A 26,232-nucleotide genomic window follows, 5' to 3' on the forward strand; every position below is an offset into this window, starting at 1 on the left:
CACTACTTGTATTTGTGTGCATTTATGTATTTATATATATATAATATAGATAAAAATGAACTTGATTAGGGTTAACTGAATCTACTTTTGGATAGAAATGGACCTTAGTGTGGTTGACTTCACCTAACACAAAGGAAGCTGTGCCCAAGTGTCGCACCCGCCTGGGTGCGACGCGGGTGCGGTGCCCTGTTAGAAGAGTCCGTGTGACATAGGTTGCAAGCTATGACACACACATGCTCTGCTTAGCGTGCATGCCACAGATCAACATGCCATGACACCAAGTCAAATTTGTGCCAAACACAGTCCCTAATTCCACTTATGTTTCCTATATGATCATGACCAACATAATACACCATTGTGTTGGATGGTGTATATGTTTTTTTATTATCATCTACAAGCCTGGCTTTTTCTGTGTTTTCTTTGTATACTGCCTGTAGAGGCACAAAACAAGAGGGTGGATTCATATATATGAAACTTATTGAGCTTAGAAAGTTTGCTTGGCTCCCAAGCTGCTTGTAGATGTTCCTGGTTCGTTTACCAGTTGCTGGTGGATGTAACAAGAGAACATTTGCATGCTTGACTATGTAACGTGGTATTTCAAAATGCTGAGCATATCGAGTTGACAGCTGGCACTTCTGGGTGCTGCCATATATAGGGACTCTTTGTAATATAGGATGTGCTGTACACTTCTATAAATGTATGTTTTACTAACAGCATTTTTTCCTTTTATCTTGTTGGAGCTCTTCATTTTCAGTATGAATATGTATTGTAAATTGTGTGTGTGTGTGTGTGTGTGTGTGCCCAGCTGCTCTCTTACCACCCTTTCATATGGAAAACTGCTGTGTTGTACCCATAATTATCAGGAGGCTGAATGGATAAGGGAAGCGATGCATGAAGCGGAAGTGGGGAAGTGAGTGAAGCAGTATGAAGCGGGAAGCAGGATTCGTTTTGGAAGCGATTGTGGAAGCGTCTGAGAAGCGGAAAAAAACAAAACAAGAAGGAAACAAAGGGTGACCGAAGAGGAAACGGGTGGGAAGTAAAAAAAAACAAAAACAAAAACAAAATGAGAACACAAAAAAAATGGAGGCGAGGGGAAAGTGAGGGGGGAAGTGAGTGAAAAGCGAAAAGGTAACGAGTGGCAAACAAAAAGGATGTGAGAGGGAAGCAATTTGGAAGCGAGTGGGAAGCGGGCTTTCCCTATGCTTTCCCTAAAAGCTTCCTCCTTTTGGGGGAAGCGTGGCGCTTCCGATAACTATGGTTGTACCTGACTAATGTTGTACTATGTAAACATAGGCACTTGAATATTCCAGTCTAATCTTTATTGAAAGTTTATGTAAAACAGTCTTGTGTAAGTTAGTGTGTACATACCCTATAAGGGAGGGGCATACTAGTCATTTTATACCTTTTTCATTTTATGTTGGACTAAAGGGGGTCGACCCTTGATGAGAAGGTGTTCCTCATTTTCACAGCATCAATAGAGAAACTTGTTTTCTCCTTTCTTTGTTATCTTTCCTCTAACTAGGGATGGCAGTGGGGCGGGGGACAAGGTCTCCACCCCCGCCCCGCCTCAAGATTTTATCCTCCACCCCCGCCTCCATCCCTGGCGGGGAATGGATTTTATCCTCCATCCCCGTTTCATGTCCTCCATCCCCAGTTCAAACGGGGATGAGGCGGGGCGGGGAAAAGTGCACGTCCATCCCCGCCTCCACCCCCGGACGGGGATGGATTTTAACCTTCGTCCCCGCCTCCATCCCCGTTTCATACCCTTCATCCCCGGTCCAAACGGGGCGAGCGGGGCGGGGCCCCGCTTTCCCCTGGTCCACTGCCATCCCTACCTCTAACCCTAACTTCTTTCTTCTTATTTCTAACAAAGTCTAACATGGTATCAGAGCTAGAGAGTGCAAGGAAGAGAAAGATTTGAAGCTGGAAGGGGAATAACCGGGTTCTGCTTGATGTCAGCTGACATCACCCTAGAGTGAAGAACGCCTGGTCTTTTCGGACCAATTTTGTTCAGTTTGATCCTACAACTTGCTAGGGGTTGATTTTAGAAGATTTACAAATCAAACACCATTGAATTTGAAGTTCTTTTGGATTTTTGGTGATTTTTTCAAGATTTTTCAAGTTTCTTGAAAAGTTCAGTTCAGATTTGGGTAAAACACTAAATCTCACTTTTTGGTTTTTAGTGGCTCAAATTGGTCCTATTTAAGTCGTTTTTGCTATAGAAGGTTGGAGAAACTGATTGGGCAGGTTATTTTGGGGTTTTGGAGGAGATTTGAGCTATTTTGAGGTGTTTATAGCTTGCGTTAAGCTATATTTGGGGATTTCAAGGTGTCAACTGCCCCTATTTGCTGTGTTTGCGCTGGATAGGTGTTGGTTCAATATCTTTTGTGTATAAAGAAGAGCATATTATGGCTTTAGTATGTGCTTTGTGTCCTTTATTTGACTTTTGAACTACCTCTTGTTGCATTTTTGATAACCTTAATCCTCTCTTTTGTTGGTAATATTTGTTGTGGGAGGTATCGTGGAGAAGGAAGGGATTTAAGTCATCCTAATCAAGTTAAATGGGACAAACTATGCATATTGGGCTTATTTTTTGGAAGCAGTAGTGGTTGGAAAAGGATTGTGAGGCTATCTGGATGGTTCAAAAACCAAACCTAAAGTTTCTTATGAGGGTTTTGATAAATCTATTGAGGAATGGGTCATAAACAATGCACGAGTCAAAGCTTGCATTCTTGGATCCGTGGAACCGAGGATTGCCATGAACATTTTCAAATTTCATGATTGAAAAGAAGCCTGGACATATGTTAGACAAGTCTATAGGCAAGAGAACTGGGCGAGACATTATCAACTCACTCAAGAGTTGAGAAGTTTGTGCCAAGGAAGTAAGTCAATCGAAAAATTCTATTCAGAGCTACAGAGAATCTGGGATGCTTTTGTTAAATTATATCATGTATGTATATATATATATATTTGCCCTTGGGGCATTTCTGTCATTTCTCATTTTACACATATTCACCCTTGTGAATGTGCATGTAACTTTTCTTCATTTTCTTTTTCTTCTTTTCTCTGTTGCCCTTTTCCTTTTTCTTTTTTCCTTTTTCTTTCTTTTTTTTTTCACCTTTTTGACTAAAAGTCAAAGGAGGGGGAGACTTTGGACCCCCCTCCAATGGTTAGATTTCTAACTGTTGGAGGGGCTCCAACGTCTAGTAGGAGCCCCTCCTTTTGGTCTCCTCTTGTATTATAAATAGGAGTCTGTCCCCACTAATTGTATTCATTCTTTTGGGAGCCTTTGTGATCACCTTTGCTCAATAGATTCAATCTTTTGCATTTCAAGTGTTCTCTTTTTACCTTTGTGCACTTTTTATTCAAGTGTTCTTGGTGTGCCTTTGTACACGTATCCCTTCGTGGAGCTTGTGCTTGTAGTGCACATCTTTGAAGATATTTTTACATGATATCAGAGCTTGGTTGGGAGAAAAGAAGATCGCGTGTTTTGTTCTCTCTATTGAGTGCCTCAAAAAGCGTGCCATCAAGTTTGGGTGATTGGAGTGAAGACTCGTTTCTTCATTCAATATTTTAGAAGCATCCTACCTCAAGTAGGACCTTATATCTCATTGTGGTACACATCTTTTTCTTCTCTAATGGGCGAAAAAAACTCCCACTTCTCTCTTGGCTTCAAATTAAATATATCTAATTATCATATCAAAGGTAAGGGTCTTTGGGGATATGTTCAAGGAACTATTCCTGAACCCGAACCTAAAATTACTATCATTGAGAGAGGAGAGATGAAGGTCCTTGACGGTGAAGAAAGAGAAAAGGCGTTTGAAGAATACAATAAAAGGCATGAAGAGTGGGAGATAAAAAACTACAAAATTCTTTCGTGGTTTTTCTCTTCGGTAGAAACCAAGATTAATGCTAATATATTGAAATTCAAGAAAGCATATCAAGCATGGGAGTATCTTGAATGAATGTATACGTCACGAGACTTGTCCCATAAGTATTACCTCCAAAAGAAGGCTTTGACTCTACAACAAGTAGAGATATCAGTTAGAGAGTATTTTGCCGAATTATCCGCTATATGGGATGAACTTACTATCCTCGAACCTAAAAGGAGTGGAGATGCAATCGAACTAAGGCAAAAACAACTTGAAGATGATCACTTTTTTAATTTTCTAAATAGGCTTAGATCCGAATTCGAACAATCTAGATCCTCTCTTTTATCTTCTTTTTCTTCTCCACCTTTAGAAGATGTTCTTACCAAATTAAGTGGAGAAGAAACTAGATTGGGAATGAATAAAACCAATCAAAATGTGTTGGCCGTCCCCTCTAAAAACGAGGATGAGGGAGCTTACGCTGTATCTAGACCGGGGAGCAATGTCAAACCTTATAAACCTCCCCACTTCAACAAGAATCAAGGAGGAAGAGAAAATAACAGACAATATGGAAGAAGAGACTATAGTAAAATCGTGTATCATTTTTGTAAAGAACCAGGGCACATAAAACCTGTGTGTCCCAAGTGGAAAAAGATGGTGGCAATGTCGACAACCTTAAGATAGGAGACACCGCCTTCCTCCAACAATGCCAATCTATCTATAAATCAAATTATTGAAGCTCTTCAACCACTCCTCAAGGGATCTATTTATGGAGCCGCTGCCTCCTATTTCTCTCCTCCAGGTTAAATTCTTTGGCTTTTAGACTCAGGTGCATCATTTCATATGACTCCAAATGCTTTTACACTGACCAACTATTCTAAAAACTCTTCACCATCCTTTGTCTCTAATGCGGATGGAGCTTCTCTTGAAATTAAAGGAATTGGAGATTTTGAAAAATAAGTTTTTTTTGTTCCCAAAGTTAGATTTATTCCAAAATTAAATTTGAACTTGCTTTCCGTCTCTCAACTTTCGGATCATGGATGCGATATAAAATTCTCTATCACATAAATGTTGGATACAAGATTGTCAGTCCAGGAAGTTGATTGGGGAAGGCTCTAGGAATGGTGACCTCTATTTTATGGAGTCTCTTCAAGTTTCAAAAAACTTCTTTTTTAATATTGCCCAATATAAAGATATAAATGTTTGGCATAAACGCCTTGGGCATTCAAATATTGACAAGCTTTCTTATATTCATTTTGCTAAAACATTATGTAAAGAAAATTTCAGTTGTAATGATTGTATTATGGGAAAAATGAGAAGCTTACCTTTTGGTTCAAGATCTATGTTTTCAACTAAGCTTTTTGAAATTGTGCATTCGGATGTATGAGGACCTGTGCCTGTAGTATCTAGGGGAGGGTTTTCATATTATGTTATTTATGTTGATGACTATTCAAGATACAATTGGATATACTTTCTAAAACATAAGCATGAAGTCTTTTTCACTTTTAAGAATTTTCATGTAACGATAGAAACCCAATTCAATAGAAAGTTACAAATCTTTAGAACAAATTCAGGAGGTGAATTCATTCCAAATGAATTTAAAGATTATATAGAGAGTAATGGGATCATTTATCAAAGATCTTGTCCCAAAACTCCTCAACAAAACGGCTTAGCTGAGCAAAAACATAGACATCATATTGAAACTATAAGGACTCTACTTATTTCTCAAAAGATTCCAAAAAGATTTTCGGCCGAAGCTTCCCTGGCCTCTGTCTATCTTATTAATCGTCTTCTTTCTAAAAATTTAAGCCAAATATCTCCTTTTTGAAGTTTTATATAAAAAAGAACCTGATTATAACAGATTACGAATCCTTGGCTGTAAATGTTTTGTTCTCACTGATAAAAATAATAAGTTATCTCCTAAAGCCATTCCCTGTTCTTTTCTTGGTTATTCAGAAACACAAAGGTTTTAGGTGTTATGACCTTCAGAATGATAAGCTTGAAAGTTTTCCTCTGCACCTGCGTTGAGAAAGAGAAGAGAGACAGAGAGGGAGAGAGATCGATTACTGCTGTCACGATTTCAGTCTCAATGAAATCGTGACCTAAACTTGTGTATTTAAGTTTACATTACAGTATGGGTCCGGGTCTGGTGTATCCAGACCCGATAAATGTAAAAAGAGTTACATGGATCTTACATGGATCGACCCGATCCTTTGCACCTTTTTCACCCCCCTCAAGTTGATCATGGTTTTGGACCATGAACAACTTGCTTTTAAGCATCCAAAAGCGGTCCTTGGTTAACCCTTTGGTAAATAAGTCTGCAACCTGTCTTTCAGTGCTGACAAACTCAGGCTCAATCTCTTTTTCTTCAACCTTCTGTCTCACAAAGTGTTGGTCGATCTCAATGTGCTTGGCACGACTGTGATGTACTGGATTGAATGACATGTTGATAGCACTTTGATTGTCATAGAGCAAGGTAGTGTGGCAGATCTTTTCTCCTACTTCAGTTAGAAGATGCCTGATCCATGTGACTTCGGCAGTGGCAGCAGCCATGGATCTATATTCATCCTCAGTGCTTGATCTAGCGATAGCTTTTTGTTTTCTACTGCTCCAAGAGACTAAATTTCTTCCAATGAAGGCACAATATCCTGATGTAGATTTTCGTTCGTCAGGATCTCCTGCCCAGTCTGCATCACAATATACAGTAATTTCGTGCTCGTCTTGGCCATATGACTGTGGTAAATATATCAATCCATCCCCAATAGTCCCTTTCAGATATCTAAGGATCCTCTTGACTGCTTCCATATGTCCAGTACGGGGCGCATGCATAAATTGAGACACTTGATTGACTGAATAAACTATATCAGGTCTAGTGAATGTGAGGTATTGTAACATTCCTATTATGCTACGATACCTGGCGGGGTCATCACACAGATCTCCATCATGAGCGCTAAGTTTTTGATGAAGTACACGGAGTTCCCAGAGGTTTGCAGTCTTTCATGCCTGCCTTGCTGAGAACGTCTACGGTGTACTTGTGTTGGGTGAGTGTCAAGCCATGAGCCTGGTTATCAACTTCTACACCAAGGAAATAGCGTAGAACTCCAAGATCTTTCATTTTGAACCTTTGACCTAATAAGTCTTTTATTTCTTGGATGTGGTCCGCAGAGTTTTCTGTGACGATAATATCATCGATATAAATTAATAATAGAGTGGTCACAGGCGGGCTTTTAAAAATAAATAATGAGTGGTCCAGCATGGAACGTGAAAATCCATGTTTCTGAATCTCTAGCGAGAAGCTATCAAACCAAGAGCGAGATGCTTGCTTCAGGCCGTAGATGGCTCTTTTTAGCTTGCATACATGGGTTTTACAATTTTGTTCTTGATATCCAGGGGGTTGTTCCATGTATACTTTCTCCTTCAAATTCCCATGTAAGAATGCATTTTTTACATCAAGTTGACTCAACTTCCATCTATGTTCAACAGCTAGAGAAATGATGATTTGAATCGTTCCCATTCTTACAACCGGACTAAAGGTCTCATCATAGTCTTGCCCCTGCTTCTTGAGTGAATCCTTTTGCTACAAGCCTTGCCTTATATCGTTCAATGGTTCCATCTGGCTTGTACTTGATTTTGTAGACCCATTTGCATCCGACAACATTTTTGTCAGTTGGTCTGGGAACAACTTCTCATGTTCCACATTCATGGCTTCTACCCATTTCATAGAAGCGGCTGCCTGATAATACATGATGGGCTCTTCGTCCTTATTGATGGCAGTTAAAAACAGTTGAAGATCCAAGGAGAAGTTGTTATAACTAACCCATCTGTCAATAGGATGTCGTATGCGGTTTGATTTTTTGGCTGCAAGAGTATGAGAAGGCGCAAGATTGGCGACTGAGACATGATCTGAATGGCTTGATGTTGTCGGTCTCTGTCTAGAATAGACAATGCCTTTGTATCTGCCCGATACTTCCTCTGCATTCTGTGACCCCGACGTCCCAGTGTTCTAAAACACCTCTCATTCTTGTTGCACACAATCTGAGGAACATGCTTCATTGGAGCCAGCAAAAAGTTTTGAGCTCAGCCAAGGATAGTAAATTTCAGTTGGCATATTCGTTGTGTCAGCTCCGTGATCAAAATTTTGTTCATCAAAGACAACGTTTCTTGAGGTTCTGATGCGTTTGTTGGTGGGATCGTAACACCTATATCCTTTGTAGTCATCTGCATATCCCACAAATCTGCACTTTTGGGCTTTGTCTTGAAACTTGTTTTTCAGGGACTGATCGATATGCACATAGCAGACACATCAAAAAACACGCAGATCATAATAACTAGGATGAGTTCCAAAAAGACAGTGATAAGGAGACTTATTTTCCAGAACAACCATAGACAGTCTATTTATCACATGCACGACAGAATGAAAAGCTTTAACTCATAGGTTGATGGGAAGATTGCTGTCATTAAGCATACTCATGGCACTTTCAACGATATGCCTGTGTTTTCGTTCAGCAATTCCATTTTGTTGAGGGGTGTGAGGACAAGACACCCTTCTTCTTATTCCGTTATTTTGAAGAAAAGAAACAAAATCACTGGATGAGAATTCCCCACCTCCATCACATTGGAAAATTGAATGGACTTAGAAAATTGATTTTTGACTAGGGAAAGAAAATTTTGAAACAAAGAGAAGACTTCCGACTTATTTTTTATGAAATATATCCAAGTGTATCGAGAATAGCTATCAACAAATATTAAATAATATTTGCTTCCAGATCTAGAGGCAATTGTGGCGGGTCCCTAAACATCAGAACAGATTATCTCAAAAGGTTTTGAAGCTCTCTTATTAATGAAATGAAAAGGCAATACATGACTCTTGCAGGAAAGACAACTGAAACATTTGTGACTGTTCTCATCCCTATTGAGACTTTCTTTTGGAATGAGATTATTAGATACAAGTTTCTCAATAAAATGACTCCCACAATGTGCTAACCGACTATGCCATAAGAATGACTTATTACATTCAGAAATGCTAAAATCATTGGCAGAAGAGGATGAACACGACTCTAATGAGGGCTTTGAATTCAGATGGACAGGGCGAACAACATGACAAGGAGCTTCTTCAAAGACATACATATTGCCTCGTCTCTTTCCTTTAGCGAATGTTTCCCTCGTGCGTAGGTCCTTGACCTGCACAGAGAAGGGAGCAAATTCAACTGAAGCATTATTATCATCAATAAGTTTGGAAACCGAGACATTATTTTTCTTAATGTCAGGAGGATGAAGAACGTCAGAAAGAGTAAGAGTGGAATATGACATGGGAATGACAACTTTTCCAACATGAGAAACAGGATGGTGGGATCCATCTCCAGTGACAATCTTACTTTTTCCAAAATAAGGAATGGGATTAGAAATCTTACCTGCATCACCTGTCACATGAGTCGCTGCCTCTGAGTCAACAAACCAAGTGCCTTTATCACTCTGCATCAATTTCAACTCTGACAAGGCAGATATCAGCAGATCTTTAATCTCTCCACTATTTGAGAACTTCCTTTTGTTTTCTGTCTGTGGACCCTTTCCTTTATTCTCTGGATTATGCCAACAATTCGCCTTGATATGCCCCTTTTTGTTACAAAGGAAGCAAGTAGGGATGGATCTCGATCCCTGCGCATGAGCTAACGTATTTGGAGTGGGATGCAGACCACGCCCTCCGTGTCCACTTCGACCTTGTCCTCCTCGTCCTCGTCCTCTACCATAAGTCACCCCTGTGGCAAAAACTTCTTGAGAATTTGTGTGAACATGAGATTCCTCAGAGAACCCTTTCAGAGTCATGTCATACTGAATCAATTTTGCTCGCAACTCATCAAAGGTAGGAAGGGCAGGGAGACACAATAGTGAAGTGACGATCATATTGTAGTCGGATCCCAATCCACTAACAGTCTGTTGTACCATATCACTGTCACTCACACCGCGCATCCTATAACTGCAAGTTGGTCTGTGATAGTCTTCATCTTGTTCAGATATTCCATGATGGTCATGGAGTCTTTTCTCAGCATTTGAAATTCCCTCTTGAGGAAAACCATTCGTGCCTGCGAGACTTGTGAATATGTTTGAACCAATTTTTCCCAAAGTTGCAGAATTGCAACAAGGACCTCTTGGGACAAGGTGGAAGTGATATATGCAACCACCGACTGATCTTTCCTTTTCCAGTTGAGGTACTCTACATTCTTGACATACACAATTGAACTTACTCCTTTGTCGTCTTTTTCCTCTCTCGTAACAAATTCGAGTGGAGCGGGAGTGGTTCCATCAAGGTGACCTAAGAGACCTTGACTCCTTATAAAAGGAATGATTTGTCTCTTCCAAATCAAGAAGTTTGAGGTAGTTAATTTTTCAGAAACGAGTTGAGTGAGAAAACTTGAAGAAAGATTGGATGAAGAGGAATGAAAATCCATGAAGAAAAGAGTTTTAACAAGAAAAGGAACCCCTTTTTGTGTTACCAGAGTATCCACAGAGTGCTCAGTCTGCAGCCAGAGAGGTTTGCTGATCGTCTTTTTTTTTTTTTTTGACGACTGAGAAACTCAAAAATTGGCGACCAACGGCTGTCAGAAGAAGGACTGAGTTTTCTCTTCTACCTTTTGTAAGGTCGGATACTTAAGCAATAAAAAAAAGGCCTGTATTTTCAATGTGGAAGCAATGAGAAAAGGGAAAAAAAAATTCAGACTATATGTTCAATGTGGATCCCACTTGTAACAGTCAAAAGAAATATGATACGAGTAAAGGCAAAAGAGATTTGATGTCAAGAACAAAAAGGGAGCAAAAGGAATGAGAGTCGAATCAAAAGGGGATGTCACACAGCAGGCTGGACATCAAAGGGATTTAGAATCCCAGATTTGATGTCGCAGGTCTGCCCGAAATGCACGATCAGACTTGGAGATCCAGCCCAGTAGAAGAAGGGATACGCAGAAAAGGGAAAAGGGATACGCAGAAAAAATTTGAATGGGTGTTTCACATGGAACAGGACATTCACGTGAAACGAGCTTTTCCCTTTCTTTGATGTACAGGGGTATCGTGAACCAGGGTTCACGTGAGCTCTTCGTGAACATCTTAGGGATTCACGTGAGGCGTGAATCCACTAAAAATAAAAGAAAAGACTGAAAAAAAACAGAAAAGGGAGAAAACGGGAGATGGAGATTGGGAATGGAGGTAGAGAAAAAGAAATCTGAAGGAGAAAAGAAGATGGGAGATGAACGAATCCTCAAACCTTTGATCTGTCGCACCTTTGGAGTCCTCTTCAACCCCTAGATGGATCTACGCTCTGATACCATGAAAGTTTTCCTCTGCACCTGCGTTGAGAAAGAGAAGAGAGAGAGAGAGGGAGAGAGAGATCGATTACTGCTGTCACGATTTCAGTCTCAATGAAATCGTGACCTAAACTTGTGTATTTAAGTTTACATTACAGTATGGATCCGGGTCTGGTGTATCCAGACCCGATAAATGTAAAAAGAGTTACATGGATCTTTACATAGATCGACTCGATCCTTTGCACCTTTTTCAAAATTGTACGTCTCAAGGAACGTCACCTTTTTGAAAAATGAAAGTGGTTTTGAGGACTCAACCCTCCCCGATAATGCTGATTACTCCTTTTTATTTGGATTACTAAATATGAGTGAAGATTTCTTCAGTGATGATGAGACAAATAATGAAAATGTTGATAATGAAGATCCACTGTCTGTTCAACCAGTAAAAGCTATAAATGAACCAATTACATACTCACGTAGAGATAGAAATACGTTTAGAAGTGCGATAGAAAGATATAATGATTTTAGTGAGCCCTCTCAAGATAGCAACTTACGAATAACTCAAAAACCTAGGAGAAATCCTTCCAGATTTATATTCTATGAATCCTTTTTCCCAAAACATAGGGCTTGCCTTAGTGCCATTCACTCATACGAAGAACCTAGAAACTTCGAAGAAGCTAAAGAAAGATTAGAACGGAGAAATACAATGGATAATGAACTTTATGCTTTAACAGAGCTAAGACTTGGGAATTTCAAAATCTTCCTGAAGGAAAAAAGACAATAGGATGTAGATGGGTCTTTAAGGTTAAGACCAAGAATGATTAAACTCTTGAAAGATATAAGGCCAGACTGCTAGCTAAAGGTTATAGCCAGGAATATGATATTGATTACGAAGAAACTTTTGTTTCTGTGGCAAGAATGGTCACTGTAAGATGTTTGATCACTACTGCATCTATTAAAATATGGAACATATATCAAATGGATGTTAAAAATGCCTTTCTGAATGGGGACCTAAATGAAGAAGTCTACGTGGAGGCCCCCCGGCATGGATATACCAAAGCGTAAAGTTCTTCATCTTAGAAAAGCCTTGTACGGTTTAAAGCAAGCTCCAAAAGCTTGGTACGATCAATTTAATGAAGTAATGGTTGAAACTGGATTTAATTCTTGTTATACTGACACTGCTCTCTTTGTCAAAAAGTCTGATGCAGGAATTGTAATTTTGTTGTTATATGTTGATGATATGCTAATAACAAACAATGATATTTAGGGAATCAGAAATATCAAATCCACTCTAAAAGAAAGGTTTGAAATGTCAGACTTAGGGTATTTGGCATACTTTTTTTGGTATTGATGTTGCCTACTCTCATAGAGGTTATTTTTTGTCTCAGACTAAACTGGCTTGCGAGATTCTTGACAGGTCTGACATTACAAATGAAAAGATTTGCGAGACTCCTGAAGTTGTGGGCTACAAAATGAAGGGTGATGATGGGATTTCTTTGGAAAATCCTACTCCCTATCCGCAACTTGTGGGATCACTTATGTATCTTAGTATCACACGGTCAAACATATCTCATGCCATGCATACTGTGAGTCAATTTCAGCATGTCCTCACTTCAGTTCATATGAGTGTTGTACTTCGTATTGTCAGATACATAAATGGCACAATAAACAAGAGAGTATTTCTTTCCTCTTCAAACTTATAATTGATTGCATATACTGACTCTGATTGGGGATACGACCCAAATAACCGTCACTCCACCACTGGTTTTTGTATTTTTCTAGGTGAATCACTGATCTTATGGAGATGCAAGAAACAACAGAAGGTGTCTCTTTCATCAACAGAAGCAGAATATCGAGTCATGGCCTCTACGACTATGGAGATTATGTGGATTCATCAATTGTTGAAGGATATGGGAGTACTAATCCAAGGACCTACAAGACTGTGCTCTGATAATAAAAGTGCAATCTGTATTGCTAAAATTCACACTTTTCATGAGCGTATCAAGCACATTGAGATGGACTGTCACTATGTCAGAGAAGCCTACTTGCAGAAAATCATAGACCTTCCTTATGTGACTTCAGAATACCAGTTGACACAGACTTTTTCATAAAGGCGTTGTGTTCTCCCAGATTTCATTTTCTTCTTGGCAAACTTTCGGTCATCAAGCCCTAAGTTTGAAGGGGGTGTTAAATTATATCATGTATACATATATTTATATATATAGAGGGATGCATATGCATATATATATATATATTTGCCCCAGGGGCATTTCTGTTATTTCCCATTTTACGCATATTCACCCTTGTGAATGTGCATGTAACTTTTCTTCATTTTCTTTTTCTTCTTTTCTCTCTTTCCCTTTTCCTTTTTCTTCTTATCTTTTCTTTCTTCCTGTTTCTTTCTTTTCTTTTCTTTTCACCTTTTTGACTAAAAGTCAAAGGTGGTGGAGACGTTGGACCCCCCTCCAACGTTTAGTAGGAGCCCCTCCTTTTGGTCTCCTCTTGTATTATAAATAAGGGTGTGTCCCCTCTAATTGTATTCATTTCTTTTGGGAGCCTTTGTGCTTACCTTTGCTCAATGGATTCAATCTTTTCCATTTCAAGTGTTCTCTTTGTACCTTTGTGTACTTTTTATTCAAGTGTTCTTGGTGTGTCTTTGTATACGCATCCCTTCATGGAGCTTGTGCTTGTAGTGCACATCTTTGAAGATATTTTTACATCTTTTGCACTAATGAAGGGACAACAAAAATGTGAGAAGGCTATGAAATGTGTCTTGCATTTCATGTCAAATTACCATCTGTGACACAAGTTATTGCTCAGTTAATTGTAGCGGAGACTAAGATAAAGTCTCTTGGATCCTTTTCATATGAGGATAATGGCATGGTTGTATCCAGGCATATGAGTGGCAGAATTGGGGGAAGAGGAGGTAGTAGGACCGAAGGAAGAGGGGAGATGTGACTTGGAGGAAGAGGTGACCTTAACTCTGTTCAATGTCATTATTGAAAGGGTTTTGGTCATATGAACAATTATTGCCTATTTCTTGAGAGAAAGAAAGGTGGTGCTTATGCAGCTTCTACTGAGAGTGAGGGTGTTATATCAAAAGAAGAGTAATCAGTTTGTTCTGCCTTGATTGATGGTGAAGTGATGGATAGTGGGCAAATTCAGAGACTAGAGCAGGTTCAAGATGAGATTCAACAATTGCAGCTTTTTGCTCAGTCAATCGTTGGTCCTTCTTCTTCTGCTACTCTTGCCTCCTCTGGTACTCATGAGTCTGTCTTAGCTAACATTTGTTCCTGCGATGACATTTTTCACACTGCATATGATTCTTTATGCTTGTTTTCAAAGTAGGTTCAATTACTTATGACTCTTTATCTTAGTAGTAAATTTAATCTTTTTCAAGTTTATCATGTTCCATCTCTTGCTATGAATCTTATCTTTGTGGGTCAAATTACCAAACTTAACTGTAATGTTATCTTTTCTTATGTTGGTTGTGTTGTGCATGATCAATTGTTAGGGAAGAAGATTAAAATTGATCATAGGAAATGAGAAGAAAATGAGATCTGTACTACTTGGATTAGATTGATATGAGTGATCATAAGGAAGTTAGAGCCATATATAGAGCTTCAGTTTTAGATGAGTCATTTTTGTGTCACCAGACACTAGTATATTTTCAGTTCTAGGTTGCAAAGTTTAGTGTCCTCGGGAAGTTTCGGAAAATTCAAGCTAGTTGTGTCAAATCATGTTAAAGATTGTGTGAGTTGTAGATTGGTCAAGAGCAGAGTTACCGGAAGCGCCTAGGTAAGTGGGGAAGCGCGCTTTAGAAGCGCGAAACGTCGCGCTTCCGAAACGCACGGGGAATTGTCATTTTTAAATGGGAAGCACGCTTCCCTTTAATGGGAAACACACTTCCCCCTCGCTTCCCCCCGCTTCCCTCACACTTCTCCCATTGTTTCATTTTTTTTTATTTTTATTTTTTTCGCTTCCTAGGTTGCTTCCAAGACGATTTCCGATTCGCTCCTAAGTGGTCCCACGCTTCCCGCTTCCTAAAATTTTGAAAGTGCCTCGCTTCCCGCTCCCGCTTCCTCAATTGGCAACCATGGTAAAGAGTCATGCTCTGTCATTCAAGTCTAGTGATAGGAAATCAGAAAACTCTTTTGATTTGGTACATTCATATGTATGGAGTCCTCCTGTTGTGTCAAAAGGAGGATCCATCAACTTCGGGTGCCGCCATCGCCTCCTCTTCTCCTCCAGGTATGTTCTCTTGGATCCTTGATTCTGGAGCATCCTTTCATATCACACCTCTTGAGAATGGGCTATCTGACTTATGTAATAACTCAAAAACCTCTTACGTTTCAACTGCCGATGGTACATCTTTACAAGTCAAAAGTTTTGGAACGTTATTTCTTCCAAAGATTTCTTTGTGCCAAATGTGAGGGTGGTACCTCAACTTAATTTAAATCTTCTCTGTGTTTCTCAATTATGTGATCATGGATGTGAAACCTCCTTCTCAACTAAGGGTTGCTCTATACAGGATCTTTGGTCCGGGAAGCAGATTGGGCAAAGCCATAGGAGGGGAGATCTTTATTACATGAGCAACTTGAAAATTCCTACCAACTTTTTTTGTAACCATGTCCAAGATAAAAATATTGAATTTTGACACCAAAGACTTGGACCTCCAAGTTTCTCAAAAATGTACTCATTTTCCTTTGGAAATAAATTTTGTAATGAGAAACATTTTGTTTGCAAGAGTTGTATTTTTGGGAAAATGAAATCTACTCCTTTTCCAAATAGAACCTTTGTGTCCAAGAGGCCATTTGAGTTAGTTCTTTCGGACGTATGGGGCCCTTCTTCGGTCATATCGAAAGGTGAATACTCCTATTATGTTACATTCATTGATGACTACACTAGATATATGTGGATTTATTTTCTCAACCTAAAATCCGATGTCTTTGCCTTTTTTAAGAAATTTCATATGATAGTCAAAAATCAATTTTTAAGTAATATCTCTACTCTTGGATCCGATTCGGGTGGAGAGTACCTATCAAATGAATTTCAAAATTATTTAGAATCAAATGAAATTTGTCATAAAAAATCTTATCCTAGAACTCCTCAACAAAATGGTCTAGCCGAAAGAAAGCATAGGCACATTTTGGAAACCACTAGGACACTTCTTATTTCCAAAGAAATTCCTAAAAACTATTGGGCCGAAGCCGCTTTAACATCAACGTACTTGATAAATAGAATGATATCTTCATCCTTACAAAATACATCTCTATATAAAAAACTATTTGAAAGAACACTCGATTTTAATAGATTAAGAATTTTTGGGTGCAAATGCTTTGTTCTTTTACATAAAAGAGATAAATTATCTCCTAAAGCTAATGAATGTGTTTTCTTATGATATGGAGAAAATAAAAAAGATTTTAGATGCTTCGACCCCAAAAGCAACAAACTATATGTTTCTAAAGATGTAACCTTCCTAGTAAATGAAAATGGTTTTGAGAAAACAAAAGATATTGATGAAAGCGAGTATGCTTTCTTGTTTGATCTTCTTCCTCAAGAAGATATGACTCCTCAAGAAGAGGTTGTTTCTAATGATTTGTTGAATGATCAAGAGGATATTCCTCTTAGCAATGTTGAAAATGAAAGTGATGTCATTGAAAGTAGACCAATTCAAACCTATGTTAGGCGTGGTCAACAAGTTCCCACAAGTGCCTTAGAAAAATACTCTCAAGGTTTCAACATAGAAGAAACCTCGTTAAGAAGATCCGGCCGAATCTCTAATCCTCCTAATAGGTTTGTTTCCTATGAGTCTCTAACACCAAAATATAGGGCGTGTCTAATTGCATTACTTTTTTCATTAACCATCTCATTATAATGAAGCCAAAAATATTCCTCAGTGGGTTGAAGTCATGAACTTAGAACTTAGTGCCCTTGAAAAGGCAAAAACTTGATAATTAACCTTATTACCTTGGGTCTTCAAAATCAAAACTAAAAGTGATGGGTCATTAGAATGCCCGGTTGGTAGCCAAAGAATACGCCCAAGAATACGACATTGACTATGAAGAAACTTTTGCTCTCGTAGCTAGAATGACTAGCGTTAGGACTTTTATTGTTGTTACTTCAGTTAAAAAATGACCTATTTATCAATTAGATGTTAAGAGAGCATTCCTAAATGGTGAATTAAATGAAGAGGTCTACGTGGATCTTTCACCGGGAGTATGTATTGGTAAAGATACAACTCTTAAACTTAACAAAGCATTATATGGTTTGAAACAAGCTCCAAAGGCTTGGCATGATAAATTTAGCAATATAATGATAAGTTTAAACTTTCGTTTATGTTATACCGACACTGCTTTGTTTGTGAAAAGTGCAGGGTCCTTAGTAGTTATTCTACTGCTTTATGTTGATGATATGATCATCACTGGAAGTGATGAGCAAGGAATTAGTGATATCAAGAAAGTTTTAAAAGAAAAGTTTGACATGTCTGATCTTGGTTTCTTAAGATATTTTTTAGGTATTGAAGTAGTATACTCTCGACGAGGGTACATTCTCTCTTAGATGAAACTTGTTGCTGACATTTGTTCAACGTCTGGCATTTCAGATGACAAGAAAATAGAAACCCCTGAAGTTATCAATGCAAAGTTGTGGTTGGAAGATGAAACTCTTCTCGAAGATCCCACTCCCTACCGCCAACTCGTTGGGTCTCTGTCATACTTATCCATCACTCGGCCAGACATAGCTTATGCAGTTCACTCAGTCAGTCAGTTTCAACATGCACCTACAACCGTGCACATGAGTACAGTCTTAAGAATCATCAGATATATTAAAAATATTATAACTAAGAGAGTTTTTCTTTCCTCTTCTTCATCATTTGATTTAATTGCTTATATTGATGTTGATTTGGGGAGGAAATCCCAATGATAGAGTCTCAAGACTCTCAACTACTGGTTTCTGCGTATTCTTTGGTGACTCTATGCTTTTTTGGAGATGCAAGAAGCAACAAAAGGTATCATTGTCCTCAACGGAAGCGGAATATCGTGCAATGGCTACTACAACCATGGAGCTTGTGTGGCTTAGAAGTCTCCTCAGTGATATGGGCATAATCATCTCTATACCTCCGAAGATGTGCTGTGACAATAAAAGTGCCATTTACATCGCAAGCAATCACACCTTCCATGAGCGTACTAAACATATCGAGATGGACTGTCACTATGTTCGTGATGAATATCTAAGAGGGACTATAACTTTGCCATATGTTACATCTGAGTATCAGTTGGCGGACTTCTTCACCAAAGCTCTTTCTGCTCCTCGTTTTATGTTTCTTCTCAACAAGCTTTCAGTCATGTTCCCGTAAAGCTTGAGGGAGGGTGTTAAATATATATATATACCTAACCAAGGGTATTTCTGTAATTCTGCCCAATAGGGGCATTTCAGTTTTTTTTTTCTGTTTTTCTTTTTCTTTTTTTCCTTTATTATTTTTATTTTTTCCTTTTTTAATTTTATTGTACATGCATTAAATGCATGTTGCATTGGGGGGTCCCAACAAGGAGTCGTTGGACCCCCAACAGTCACAAATGTGACCGTTGGGGGCCCAACGACTCCTTGTTGGGCCCCTTAATGCCCACTCCTTCTCCCACTCTCTCTCTCTCTCACTCTCTTGTCTATAAATAAAGGGGTAGACCCCTTTGCATTGTAAGGCTTCTTGGAGCCCATTTCTTGCTTTTATAGCATTTTTATGTTTGCAAGTCATTGTTGGCTTTTGTGTATGTCCATTGTGGATTTGATCTTTGCATTCTACGTGTGAATGTCCATTTTAGGACATTGTGTTTATTTCCGCATATTTCATTACAGATATAACACACACAATTCATGTAGTAAGTCAATTTATGAGTGCTCCCCGATCAGTTCACTTGACAACAATGGATCATTTGGTATGTCAGAGATTCTATTCCCTATGATATGTTTTTCTTGTCCTCGTCGGGCAAAGAGTAGTTTTGTGATGCTAATTTTGGGGGCTCACTAAGGATCGACTTTCCACTACAGGATTTTGTGTTTTTCTTGGAAGCTCCCTGATTTCATGGAAGAGCAAGAAGCATCAAAGGGTGGCCTTGTCCACTGCAGAAGCAAAATACAAAGCAATAACTCAAGTTGTAGCTGAGATTATTTGGATTTGGTGGCTATTAAGGGAATTGAGAATTCCATGTGAAAAAAAAACTCAGCTATATTGTCACAATATAAGTGCTATTCATATTGCAAAGAATCCAGAGTTTCATGAGCACACTAAGCACATTGAAATAGATTGTCATTATACAAGAAGGGTTAATGAAGATGAAATTATAGCTTTATAGCATGTCAGCTCAAAGAATCAGATTGCAGATGTGTTTTCAAAAAGTCTTTCTCCTTTGCATTTCAGATCTTTCCTTTCCAAACTTGGAATGATTCCTTTACATCCTTCCAAGTTTGAAGGGGAGTGTTGAAACTTTATGTAATGAATAGTAGCATAGTTTTGTGTAAAACAGTTTTGTATAAGTTAGTATGTACATACCCTATACCTTTTTCTTTTATGCTGTACTAAAGGGGTCGACCCCTCGACGAGAAGGGTTTCCTCATTTTCATGACATCAATAGAGAAACTTGTTCTCTCCTTTCTTTGTTATCTTTCCTCTAACCCTAACTTCTTTCTTCTTATTTCTAACAAAGTCTAACATTCTTATCTGCTAATAATTCTGCTGTCTTCTTATGTTGAGTTCGTTCAGTTGTATCATGTTAGATTTAACACATCTTCTGGGATCTAAGATGCAAATCTTTTTCTTCATATTGTTGGTTAGAAAAGGGAGAACAAAAAAGCTTTAGTAGAGTGTTTGTAATTTTTATTTAATTTATTAAATTTGTGTCCTTTATAATGTGCATTATGGTGCTTTATTAATTTTGGAATTATACCTTTGTTGCTTTTGCTGATAGTGCCTGCTCTTTGTTTAGTGAAGTTAAAGATATGGACGCTAGTTCTTCTGATGTGCCAAACATGGTGGTTGGCACTTAATTGCTAACCTAGCCCAAATATTTTCAGATTCCAGATGTTATCAACAAGAGCACTTGTTATCAGCTGCAACCTTGCATTTAGGGCGGTCCTATTGCAACCTCAAGCTTTTCAATGTGCATATATGTCTACATGCATGTAGAAACCTTGGGAGTTGGAAGGTTTTGGAACTTGGGAAATTGGGGAAGGGGGGAAGAGTGTGTGCAGTGCAGGTGATGGGGAGGGATTGCATCCTGTTTCCAAATTTCTGCTGGAGTTATCTGGTCTTTTAGTGATTTGTGTTCTTTTCGGGTTAAAAGTTCTTGTTAGGAGGATTTGATACAAGCTGGGAGGAGGATTATTGGATTGGAGAATGAAACCTACCAATTCCCTTCTTGCTTTCTCTATGCACCTAGACTGTTTGAGGAGATTCAATGATGATACGTCTCCTGCCAGCCATATCCCCTGAGGAGATTCAACTATGATACTTCTCCTGCCAGCCATATCCCCAAAAATGCCCTTTAGGTTATTCAGTCAGTGGCTACTCTGACTGGATTATGACACCCTAAGTAATGGGTTAATCTCTAAAGCTCTAGGCCGGATTTTCGGTCAATCATCCATCAACGGTCTTCCTATCTAGTATGTTGGCCAATCCGTATTTAAAGGTACCCGCTAATCGTGATATGTTGCTTTTAAGATCTGCTGCAATTTGCCCAGACACATTTCACACATCCTATGTGGAATGTAAATGGCCGGCATCATCTGCTAGGAATTTGAAAATTCAAGGTTTGCCCTGTATTTGATGTTGATGTAGCATATTTGCAATTTGTGTTGGAAAACAACCTTTAATCGGTAATTCATACAATAATTCTGTATGCTATGCATGTCGTAAAAAATAACGGTAACTTTCAACATTTTAAAGGGATCCTTGTTAAGGGCTGCATCCATTATTTAGTTTGCTAGTATTTAACAGTGTTATATACTTTGCAATTATATTCATTTATATTTTTTATTTTTAAAGCTTATTAACTCATTTTCTTAATTTCTTCTAGTTATTGTTTAAATGGAATCCATCTTCTTTCCTCAAGGTTGTAGAGTGTTGCTATGTAAAGATGAAATCTTCAGAGTACCTCTATATTTAACTGCCTTCTGCACCTGTTTATGTTTTCAGTTATGCAATGCAATAATTAAGTCTGCTCAACGGCTTAAAACTTGAACAAGTTATATTTTATCATCTTGGCTTCTATGTTTTTTCTTTAATGCTAATGCATGCACTTTTTTATATATTCTTTTGCTTTATTTCTTTCATTTTGTATTTATTTGTTATCTCAAATGCTTGTTTTGTAACTGCACCTGATATTTGGAAGTATTTCTTTGTTGTTTATTTCGTTCTTTCATTTTGTTTTTATTTGTTATCTCAAATGCTTGTTTTGTAATTGCACCTGATATTTGGAAGTATTTTTGTTGTTTATTTCATATTTTATTTTATCAATAGGTTCCTTCTTATGCCTTAATGGGTATACCACATGGTCCAGCATCAACTTTGGAACATATATCTCTATCTCCTTTAGCTGAAGCCTGCTCAAGAATGGATTTGACTGCAATACATGAGATTCTTGAGAAGGTTGGATATAAGGATGATGAAGGAACATCAAATGAGGTCTCTCTCTCTCTCATCTTTAGCATGTGTTTATGCGAGTTGAAGTGGGTGTATATATAAAGGTTTGTTTTTGTGTGAGGTGTCAAAGGCATGATACAGAGCACATGAAATATAAGAATAGGAACATGGTTCTGAACAAATGCATTTATCAGTTGTCAGACTAGTTAGTCTAAATGGTTGTGCAGTTGAGGGTTATGTTATGGCATTTCTGTAGTATTTATTGCTGTCCCACACCATAATGCTGACTTTGAGGAATATAATGTTTTCCTTGTGGCCTGCTTATCATAAAACCGTGCAGTCTATGTCGCACAAAACATGGGGTTTGATTATGTTTTATAAAGGTTTAATGACTGACTCATAAAACTGTTTTGAGTCAGACTCACAATGGTTTTATGTGACAGTAGATCATTTGACACAAGGGTTTGAGTTGCAAGGGTTTTATGAGTCACAAGCTTCCTAAAACATGAAGATCAAATCTAGTTTTGCTGATAGTTTTAGTCATTATTTTTTGGTACATTGTGGGCCATTTATTTTTGAAGCCCTTGAAAAACCTGCTTATTTGTTGCAAATCCATGACGTGGAACCTATTTTCTAATAAAAACTCATGTAGATAACATCCATAAGGTTAAACCCACAAAAAAATTTGTAAAAAAATGAAAAAATTAGTGTGTTCTAGCAGTTTGTATGTACAAAACATAATGTATAAGAATCCAAGTTTTTATTCACAAGCACAACTACAAGTTACTAAGTGAAGACTCAAGATGATTTATTGATGTAACATGCTCATAATGACAAAGGAAAAGAAAAAGTGCTATGAAATAAATGTTTAAAACAATAAACGACACATGTAAAGTTTGGGAGTATGTGTCCAACACCTTGACTGTATTCTATAAAGGTGTTGTCACTTGTTGTTTGTAGTGTTGAGTCATGTCGACATGGGACACACATTTACACTTACACAAAAGGTGAATGTTTGTGTGAATAGGCTTTAATGGATTTGGTTATGGTTAGTCTCCTGACCGACCCTAATACAATTAGCCAGGTTTTATGTGACAGGCTTTAATGGAGCTGGTTATGGTTAAGGTCCTGGTGACCCTAAGACATTTAGCCAAGACGTTGACCACATCTCTACTTTGGGCGGCTAACCTGTAGCCCGGTGGTCTGCTTGCACCCAAATCCGTTTTAGTTCAAATGAACATATGTCACTGGGGCCTTTGAGCTTTGCAGCCTGCAATTGACAATAAGCAGATCTGGAGATAAACGCTGTATAGGATATCTTGTTGAAAATTGTGATTCAGTTTGATTTGATTATTAGCTGGGTGATATTTGAGCTACAATTTGTGTCAGGTATCTGACTAAACTTGAGTGTTATGTTTACATTTTTAGTAAATATGCATACTTTAAAAATATTATATAGATTACCTGGGTTAGGTTTGGGTTCTCATCCTCTCATCCACTTGATTTGATTTAACCATAACCCGAATTCAAACCTGACTGTGCATAGTTGGGTTAGATGTGGATACACCTAGATGAGTTGGGTATCGAACCTGTTTATGACACTAATCTGTCCATCTGAAGTTTTAGGAAGGTTAGGACATAGGGTCACAGCTATTTTTTATATGCACGTTTGTGTTTTAGGATATTTTACTGATAAATAGTAATATAAAATTACTGATCATACATAGATTTCATATTATCACAGCCATTATGAGAAGTAAAGATATAACTTGAAATCATCTTTCATTTGCCCTTGCAAGATCAGGAAAATGATAGGTTCATGGTCAGACTTATCACTGACTTTGGCCTTGTGCTTTTGGCATTAGTTGGAGGTAATTAAGCAGTATGTAAATTGGAAGACACTTTTAGACATCCATTTTGACTGTGTTCTAAAAGTCTTGTGGAGTGTCCAAAATTATATGGCACAAATCATGGGAAAATATTTTAGTGGGTGAAGTTGTTTCTCCTGTTGCAGAACAATTTCCTAGGACACCATTATGTTTATTTGTCTCTTGAATTTTGATCGTGTATATGATTGTCTATTAACATTTTCCTACATATCGCAGCTATCCTTTCAGGCGTGGACCAACCAAATGCAGGAGACTCTGAACTCAAAGAAACAAGGAGATGCTGCTTTCAGGCACAAAGATTTTGGAACTGCAATCGAATGCTACAGTCAGGTTTTTCGTCCACCATCCTCATGGAATATGAATGTGATTCCATATTTGTTTTCCTTTGTAAAAGATCCCCTTGTTTTCTTTCATAAAATATTTGTTTACAATTAGCATGTTGTGCGGATTTTCTCATTAGAAGCATTAAAAAAAAGAGAACTTTTACTATTGCTTTATGATTCATTTGGACTTTAGACTTTGCAAATGTAACACATACAGAATAGGTGCATCACACAACTGGGATAAAGACAGAGAATTGTTTAAGGAAGAATATCTATTCATCTAGTCCAATCTACTCTAATCTACCTCATCATTTCCTGATTTCAAGGGGATTTTTTTTATTCTTACACATGTTTTCTTTATTTTCTATTTCAGTTCCATTTTTACTATATTTAAAAACCTTTCTTTAGGTAAATAAAGCAATTAACTTGATAATTCAAGTTGGACCAACCCAAAGATTCTACTTAGTTTCTTTTAAATTTTGAAACATTTGACTTGGACACTCAGGTTGGCTAGTTAACATGAAAAATAAATGATTTGATGTCTAATGGAAAAAAATGTTATGTGAATTTCTTAAAAAGAAATTCTAAGAAAGGTTCTCCAGATTAACCAGCTACAGAAAAATGCCTAGAATTGTGTTTTGCATTTTTTTTATAATGACATGAATGTGTAAACCTGATTGAAATTATGCTCTATCATGATATGCATTATGGTTTTTGTACTATGTAGTTTGCAGTTATTTGTTAAAGCTCTTGGGTGTTGTTAAGGGTGTGCGAAGAAAGTTGTAAGACAAATATTCTCACTACTGCTATATGTGGCTCCTTTTGGTGGAGTAAATAGTTTCTCCGTTTTTGCTTTCTGTGGCCCATTGTTGTGTTTTTCCCAATATTGGTATGCAGAGTGGACATGTTGAGGAGAGCTTTGCATGACCTTGCTTGTAGGGAAGGGGCGAAGGGGTTCTATCTCCCTTTTCACCATCATGTTTTGTCTTTTCATGTTTCAGTTTATTGAAGTTGGAACTATGGTGTCACCGACAGTTTTTGCTCGACGCTGCTTGTCCTACCTCATGAGTGATATGCTGCAGGAAGCCCTTCATGACACACGGCAAGCTCTGGCCATTTCCCCTGCATGGCCTACTGCATTTTATTTACAATCAGCAGCTTATTTCAGTCTTGGAATGGATAATGATGCTCGTGAAGCACTCAAGGATGGTGCTTCTCTAGAAGCCAAAAAAACCACAGGCACCAGCTGACATTATAGCAAGGACAAGGTAAACTTTTGGCCTGCAGAAATATCCGTGAGACTGATGACGTGAATTTTACTTTAATACTTAAATTGTTGGAACAGAAAGACATGAGTTTCACAAAAATTCAGTAACGTAATATTTTTCTTCTCCTCTTAGGGGTCATTTTCATCATTTTGGGGGACTGCCAGTAGGGCGTCTTTTATGTCTCACGTTTGCGGTCTTCATTGGATTATTCTAAACAGAAGAGGTTTTGTGATTTCCGGTATGGTGTCGATTTTCGTTATGCTTCACCAACATGGCGATATTTTCCCAGAAAGTCTGATATTTGCCATAAGGTCTGTTGTTCTGGGATGTTTGTCAAGAAGAAAGTGTAAGTTTGTGTACAGGAACTCGATTTTTATGACTGGAAAGCGGGATCGCTTTATGTATGTCTTATGTTTCTTTTTGAAATCAGGGGCAAGCTGCTATATATATTATAATTTTTTCTTTTTCCGAAGCAGGGGGAGGGTTTGTGTATCTTCCAAGTTTGAAATGGAAGTGTTTTTCTGACCTTAAATTTGGAAATAAGAGAATTCTAAATGTATTTTGTTTGTTTGAAAAAGGCGCTTATGGTGGAACCTAGAACCTGGTTGGATTTTGTCAGTGTACTTTGTTTGATACAAACTTAGAAATACCTGTAGAAAGAAAAGAGAGAAAATATGCAGTTTCTTTGTTGATACATGACCTCTTTGCAATGTTCCTGTTCCATGCTTCCTATTGTAGGGAGATTAAACCAGCTGCAATCACGTTTCACAAAAAAATGTTATGCTTCACCTAATTGTGATGCACCTGTTGGAGGCAGTTCTTGAGCCCCACATGTTTTGACGACCTTTGGGCTCAGCAACGGGTGGTTGCACAGTGAGGTGGTGCTTCACTTTCTTTTTGTGAGATGTGAATACCCATGATCCGATATCTGTCATAGGCAGCCTAAAAGGGACTA

At 38.1% G+C, this 26,232-nt stretch overlaps 1 protein-coding gene across 2 annotated transcripts in view; it reads left to right on the top strand.

Moving 5' to 3' along the window:
- The window catches only part of LOC149818977 (serine/threonine-protein kinase BSK5-like), a 51,169-nt gene extending 25,336 nt beyond the window's left edge, over window positions 1–25,833 (top strand). The window contains exons 10-13 of one of the 2 annotated variants that reach the window (XM_089984315.1): window positions 21,675–21,839; window positions 23,903–24,016; window positions 25,011–25,277; window positions 25,410–25,833. In XM_089984315.1, coding sequence (XP_089840441.1) covers window positions 21,675–21,839; window positions 23,903–24,016; window positions 25,011–25,259 — 528 coding nt within the window. In that variant the 3' untranslated portion in view covers window positions 25,260–25,277; window positions 25,410–25,833. Of the gene's footprint in view, window positions 1–21,674; window positions 21,840–23,902; window positions 24,017–24,736; window positions 24,842–25,010; window positions 25,278–25,409 lie in introns of those variants that run through there. The other variant, XM_089984316.1, reaches the window with a different exon arrangement.
- The last annotated feature ends 399 nt before the right edge of the window (window positions 25,834–26,232 follow it).

Source organism: Nuphar pumila, chromosome 13 (assembly GCF_984573655.1).
Source record: "Nuphar pumila chromosome 13, dmNupPumi1.hap1.1, whole genome shotgun sequence".
In the NCBI taxonomy this organism is placed as follows: domain Eukaryota; kingdom Viridiplantae; phylum Streptophyta; class Magnoliopsida; order Nymphaeales; family Nymphaeaceae; genus Nuphar; species Nuphar pumila.